The sequence below is a fragment of the Daphnia carinata genome, chromosome 7 (genome assembly GCF_022539665.2).
Source record: "Daphnia carinata strain CSIRO-1 chromosome 7, CSIRO_AGI_Dcar_HiC_V3, whole genome shotgun sequence".
Lineage (NCBI taxonomy): Eukaryota > Metazoa > Arthropoda > Branchiopoda > Diplostraca > Daphniidae > Daphnia > Daphnia carinata.
The window spans coordinates 2,896,408-2,903,474 of record NC_081337.1 but is presented as its reverse complement, the minus strand read 5'-3'; the positions used below and the strand labels follow the sequence as shown (position 1 = coordinate 2,903,474).

Sequence of the window (7,067 nt, the reverse complement as noted above, 5' to 3'; positions counted from 1 at the left end):
TTTGACTTGCATTTTTCAAAAACAAGCAAGGTCAAATGGGATCAAATAAACGAAGGAAGAGTAAAGAAGGAGAGGGGTATGGGTTTGAAAAAATGGGATTAACTAGTTTTCCCCCCTTTAGGTACGTTTAAGGGGGTGGGGGTAGGAAAAAACTGGTTGTTAATAATCAGCGAAATTGAGAGAAGGGGAAAATGATTTTCTAGAAAGATGCTCTTTTTTCCCTCCAAAAATGACTTGGTAAAATCTAGTGAATTGTTATTAGAAAATAATACACACACACAAGTCGCCTATAATCCGCGGTTTTTAGTGCTCAACTACTTTTTTTTGCTTCCTACGCGGCCGACATGCCGGTATGGGACACATAAGCTAACCGGCTATCGCATTTTACTGAAACTAATCACTTTTTGATTGCGAAATCTTTACCAAACAACTGTTTACGGCATTAGAATGTTGTTGGTGACACTATGTCGTCATGACAATTGTCCAAAATGGCGAATAATGCAGTTAAAGTAGTAGATAGTACGGAACTATTTTGTTTCATAGTGGCGTAGTAACACATCGCATGACGAGGAGAAAAAAAAAACACGCCTAAGGGCCATCTCCCACCAACCCTACGAAAGGAAAGAAGGCGGGATGAGTGTGTGTGTCTGCGTCTCTCTCTTAGACGGCCAGTCTCGTCTCGCTGCAAGCCAGTCACAGGGTGGATGCCGAGCCGGTAACATCGTCTCTCCGAAACGTCTCTTGGAAGAACAACTTAAAACATACAATTTCTATCTGTATTCGATTTTTTCCGGCTCGACTTCACTCGACGACGAAAATCAGGAAAAGTGCACAAATCAAATTACGGATTATCGACAATTGTTCTCCACTTTACAACGAATGTCACGGTAAGTTCATTTCTATTTCGCCATTGGTGTTGAGCCGTTTCTCCAGAAAAACCGGCTTTTTTTTTCTAATTCGCCTTTCTTTTACTTTCCGTAGGACCTGTGTGTGTAGCTCCGTGTGTTTGTGTTAAAACCCTCCCTTAAATTAAAAGAAAAAAAAAACTCACGAAAACTTAAAATTTTCCCGGGCAAAAGTGATCATGTCGTCCATGTGTGAATCGCTATTTTTCGGTCACAGTGACCTTTTGCTATCATCGACAGGGCCGTGCATCATGACAACAAATGACTGTTCGTGGTCCAGCCAGTTGGACATGCCAACACCGCCCGTTTCACCATCTCGAAGCAACGACAACGATATGAAGAAAGAAACGACATCAGTCATCGACGAAGATCTCGACTTGGGTTTAGGCGAATTGATTAGCGGAATGGATTTGCCGCTGTTTTTAGACAATCTCGATTCCGACGCTTGGTTTAGCGATTTACATTCTGACGCCATCGTGCCAGACGTCCTCCCCGAAAACAAGTGCGACTCGGTCAATGAATTAAGACACGACTGCATGTGGGCGGGACATTGCCCAGCTGAAGAACATCGAAGCAAGAAAGATTTGGTCCAGCTTCCCTGTTTGTTGTCATCCAGTCCACCTGAATCGACGGTCTTGACCATGCCCTGCGTTTTACCCATTGCCGTTGGTTGCCGAACCCGACTCGATACGCTGGGCTCCGTCAGACCTGAAACTCCAATCTCCTTGTCCGATTCTGAATTGGATGCTGATCAATTAACCAGCGATGAAGGCAGTAACAAGATTCACCATTCGTCTTCTTCCTCGTCTGGCGATGAATCTGAATCGGACGAAGATCCACCAATGATGAATTATCAACCGACTTTGCCTCCAAATATTCATCCAGTGCGGAGTCATCAGATGCGCAAAATGACCAACAACAACAAGCTCGTCAAGACGGTGTCATCTTCGAATTCGTCGCTCATTCCCGATCACAGTTACAGCCATAGTGATCACTCGTATCACACGCAACGGAGACCTGTTATGTCTGATCATTTGGCTATGGCATTCGAACTTGGAGCACCAACGCCTTCCGATTCAGGTAAGCGAAATGTTTGTTGTTTTCATGGTTAATTGCGTATGGGAAAAGTATATCGTGCAGGTCCGGTTATGCGGAATTGGCGGGGCAAGTTCATTGGCGTATTTAGTTCTTAGTGACCTTGAAGAGATTCTTTTTTTTTTGTGCTGCGATTGGAAAAAAGTGGCAAACCTTGAAAGACTAGTAGCGCCGCCATGCGGCAGTCAACTGTAACTTACCGGCATTTTTGTTTAAATCCCTTCCCCACTTCCTTCGTGAGTCATGGTTAGTTTTTTAAATGCAAAAGTTTTGCATTTCATTCAATCCGCCAGGTGGCAGAGGGTTAATTCCAGAATTTCGCCATATGTTTTTGGCTAAAATAGGGAAAGATAAAATGTCTGGGTTTTCCAAGGACGGTGTGCCCGCGCAAACGCAGTTGAGGTACGTCAATGACGCAGCGATGGGAAGCTGATTTTGCCGCGTACTCTGGGATGTATTGAACGAGAGTCTCACGATCACGTGACTGTCTGGCGTTTTTTTTTTTTTCTTTTCATCACGACATTCTTCTTTCGCGCGGACCAGAATTTCGTTCGCCTCGCGGGCAATTCTTCCACACATGGAATGGATGTTTGTTTCAATATTTAAAGCGGCGGGTGCTCGGGGCTCTTGTAAATCGCCAGTGTTTTGGGTCCATTCACGCTGTCCTTGAAATGGCTCGACCGTGCGTTTTTCAATTCCCGGTTTTTTTTTTATTTTTATTACCTCTTGTGTAGGGTTATGCGATTGCGTCACAGCAGACGCTCCTTTTTTGGGCATTTACTTTTTTTTGCTAACCTTGTCCGTTTTTAAATTTTTTTAGAAGAAGAAATTGATGTCGTGTCATTGGGTGAAGTTCTGCGTATGAATCCGTCTGCGGCTGCCGCTGCCATGACCGCAACAACCGGCAAGTCATTATCTGCTGGTAATGTGGCGTCTCCTACCAACACGACGTCCGTCAGTCACGCTCCACTCCGACTTAAATTGAAAGGTAGTGGACCCCACCGTCTTGCAAGATTGCCATTATTTTAACCCTTGGATGTTAATTTCAGTTGGAGGTACACCTGCTGCTTCCGGACAAGTGCTGATGCGCAAAGCTCTTCCATCGCATCCGTCTGCGCTGGTGAGGCAACAATTGCAGTTGGCTGTTGCGTCGGCTGCCCAGCAGCGCAAACATTCAGAACAGACGTCTAAGAAATCAGGTGATATCAAATTGAGCGGGAAAATGAGCCACAGCGAGCGGAGTAGCAGCAGCAACAGTGAGCGAAGCAGCAGTAAAAGACCTCGGTCTTCCGGCGAAAGCGGTTCCAGTTCTCCGCGGAAGCGTTGCTCCCGGGCTGCCAGCGATTCCGAGGACAGCTGCGAAAAACGCTCCCAGCACAACTCGATGGAGCGTCAACGACGAGTAGATCTCCGTAACGCTTTCGAATTCCTCCGTTCGCTGATTCCCGATCTGGAAGCTACGGATCGGGCGGCAAAAGTTGTCATTTTGAAAAAAGCCGCCAACTTTTGCCAGGGATTGACGAATCGAGAAAAACAGTTTGTTGCAGATAAAGACGCCCTCCAAAAACGCCAAGAAATGTTGAGGAAGAGATTGGCGCTTTTACAACGCCGGCGTTAAAAATTATTCGAATTAAGTAGACCACAATTTTTTTTTTTTCTAAAAATATGGAACTAACTAAAAAAAAAAAATAATCAAGCTTTTTTTTTCTTTTGAGATGCGCGCGCACATTTATGCGGAATAGGTTTTTCTGTTTAAAGAATTGATTTTTTGCGGGATTTACTGGAAACGGCTTAGAATTTTTGTTTTGTTTTTTCCTTGTTTGAAAAAGAAAAAAGTCGAACCTTTCTTTTTTTGTTAGGGCCTTTAACTATAATGGTTCTCGTAAATAATCCGTTTTTTTCCCCAACGTTTCTCTACAGCGGTAAACAGCGGAGGGGAAAAAAACTTGTACAAACTAAAAAAAAAATTAATTTTTCGGTTAAAAAAAAATAATTTGGAAAAAAAAAATAAGTTTTTGTTCTTTTCGGGCGACTCGGAGTTCGCTTTCAAATCGATTTTTGTTCCCCATTTATTTTCGCTCTACACATACATACACACGCAAAATGGCAAGATTTAATTTTGGTTAGTTCTTTTTTTTTCTGTTTATCGTACACACACACACACACACATACAGTTTCTATTATATATATATACATATATATATACATTTATATAATCTATTTCGGATGGGCAAGTATAATGTTGTATGTGTCTCCCCCCCCCCCCTCAGTTAACTTTATATATTTGTGTAACGTGTCTCAATAATCCCGCCCGACGGTACAAAAGCGAATTATGTGTGTGCGTTTCTTTTTTCTGCGAGTGATTCAAAAGTGTACAACTACTACAGCACCGCAACACACACACACCGCACGTGTGTGTGTGTGTTGCGTTGTACATGTGATTTTTCTTGTGTTTGGGTGTGTCATTGATAGCCTCTCCTTTTTTTTTTTTAGAATTCGTTTCGCGTCAACACAGCAAGTGCCTTTTTTCTTTCGTTTATGCAGCCATGTTTCTTTTTTTCTCGAGTTAAAACTTAAATGGGGTTTAATAATTATCCAAGAGATAACATATCAGTTCATTTTTTTTTTTTTGCGTAGGGGTTGCTTTTCTAGTTTTTATTTTTGGTTCGTTTGATTGTGCATCATCACAGTGCCTTGTTCTTTAATTTTTTCTGGGTTGCGAAGATGGAGAGAGAAAATCAGTTTACACACAGCGAGCTTTTCAAAAAAAAAAAAAGTTCTCTCGATGTTTAGAAAAGCTTGGAGATCAGCGGTATACATTTATAATTAATTCGTTTGTTTCGGCTTATCGCGCGTGGTTTAAAATCGTACTTGCGTGTGTTGAATCTTTTTTTTCTTTTTTGGTCACATCCACACATCATCTGTCGTTCCATTGAATGTCCAATTTTTGCAATCAGGTCAGAGTTCTTTCACAAAAAATATGCATAAAACAAAAAAAAAATACGCTTTTTTTTTGTTTTTTGTTTCTGGAAATATAAAAAAAAAATCTGCTCAGGAAAGAAAAACCACTTTCGTCTTTTTGCCAAGATTACCTCTCTGTTTAAACGCTTAAAGACAATTCAGATACAACTCAAAATATTTTTGTTCTCTCCGATATACAGAAAATCTAGTACACACAGTTTATTATGCAAAACAGCCCTCAATTCAAAATACAAACATGGTCAAATTTCTCCCACTCTGTTAACCCCTGAACGCGAGATGATGTGATGATGATGTCCCTCCTCCCACATAACTATTATTACACATAGAAAATTTACAAGTGTGTGTGTGTGTGTGTGTTTTTCGTGTAGCAGCCCGATTGTTTTTTGTATTTTTGCGAAATAATAAAAAAAAAAGACGAATGCAAGTGAGAGAAAAAAAGCGCTTATAATACCAATGTTCGGATTAAATAATAAAGATGGACACAATAATAATAAAACGAAAAAAAAAACGGTTATCATGTCATTTCATTTCGCATAAAAACAAACACATGGCACAACAAAAATTCCTTTGCTATCGAATTTCTGTGAAAGATAATGGGACAATGTCTCGAAAAGCTGATGGTCAAAAACAATAAAAATGTTTTTTTCTGTGACCGTTTTGATGTTGGAAAATGAGTGGACAAGTCTGTTCAAAAGAGAATGTCCACGACGACCTCTATATATGGTCGTGACGTAACTGCCCATAGAAACAGTGTCCTCATTCACATTCGGCCACTTCCTTCTGCCACATTTACATTATGCAAATGATGGTCTTTTTAACGAAAAAAAAAAAAAGTCGTTTAACATAGCACGACCTGTTTTTCCCGTCAACCATGAAACACAACTCGATCATAATCGACATTTTTTCTAAAACGAAAAACACAAGAAAAAAGTAAATAGTTTGTCAAAGCAGAACGATAGAGGGTGGTCTTTTTCCCATTGAAAAAAGAAAATCAGGGACGCAACCGACCGTGAATTCAGCCATTTGACAATACTGTATTTTTTTTATGTTGTATACAGTTCTATTACATTTCTGTGCGTAACGGTTCAGTCAAAAGATGTTTCGCAGGAAAAACCATCAGAGGGCAACACCAAAATCCCACACAAATCGCTGATCAACCTGGGCAGCAACAACAAGATCTGGATTTCAAAGGTTAGTCGGTAGATTTATTGCTTCATTCATACGTTGGAGGGGAGGGAGGTCCTGTTCAATTGATAAAAAAGAAACTTAAGGCCGGACTTTAATTTACAAACGATCGAGATAACGAAACAAACAGTGGGGAATGCAAAACATGATTGACATTAGTGTCGTCTGCTAGGCGCCAACTGGCTTTGAAAACGTCGATCAGCGAAAAGATGCTGGTTAGACAAAATCCTAGTGTGATAATTTTATGTACGTGGATAAAGACAAACATCGAGCCCGTTCTCGGATGCATTTCAGAATAATCTTGATACGTTTATTGAACACTGGGGGCTGTTGTGTGTGTAACCTTTTGCACTTGGACAAGTTTGCCCTCCTATTGGTTGGATAGCGTTTGTTACGGCATTGATTAGATTACACATTCACGACCAATATAGGATTTAGGTCAAAGCTACTTGCTCAAAACGTGAAACATTTACATTTTGTCGTCAACTGAATTAAATAGGAGATAAAAACCTCAAAGATTTATCGAGTTTTGTTTGGGTCTATGGGTGGTGTAATTTAAAAGAAAAGGGGGTTTGAAATGTTTATGCCTGTTGTGGTCTTTGGTTTTTAAAATGTCAATAAAAATAAAAGGCCACCCTCTTATGTTCATCATATGCCCACATTTAAACCACGTATTCTTTAATTACCGTAACAAGAAGGTTGAGTCTAAACTAACCCCTTTTTTCTGCATTTTTGTTTCGGTTGTACAAGAAAATGGTTTCCCCCCATTTCTATTTTTTTTTTTATAAAACCCCAACCTATACCACCTATGGCTATTTCTATGGCAGGGTGGGAGCTTGTCATTGATACGAGCAGTTGTAGTAGCTCTCAATAAAAGCTTGGCTTTATGTAGACAACAAT

At 40.6% G+C, this 7,067-nt stretch overlaps 1 protein-coding gene across 1 annotated transcript; it reads left to right on the top strand.

Moving 5' to 3' along the window:
- The first annotated feature begins 678 nt into the window (after positions 1 to 678).
- LOC130694872 (myc protein-like) lies at positions 679 to 5,471 on the top strand. Its single transcript, XM_057517977.2, has 4 exons — positions 679 to 887; positions 982 to 1,985; positions 2,821 to 2,988; positions 3,050 to 5,471. The coding sequence occupies exons 2-4, from the start codon at positions 1,085 to 1,087 to the stop codon at positions 3,616 to 3,618; spliced, it is 1,638 nt and encodes a 545-aa protein (XP_057373960.1). The 5' UTR covers positions 679 to 887; positions 982 to 1,084; the 3' UTR covers positions 3,619 to 5,471.
- Positions 5,472 to 7,067: the final 1,596 nt, after the last annotated feature.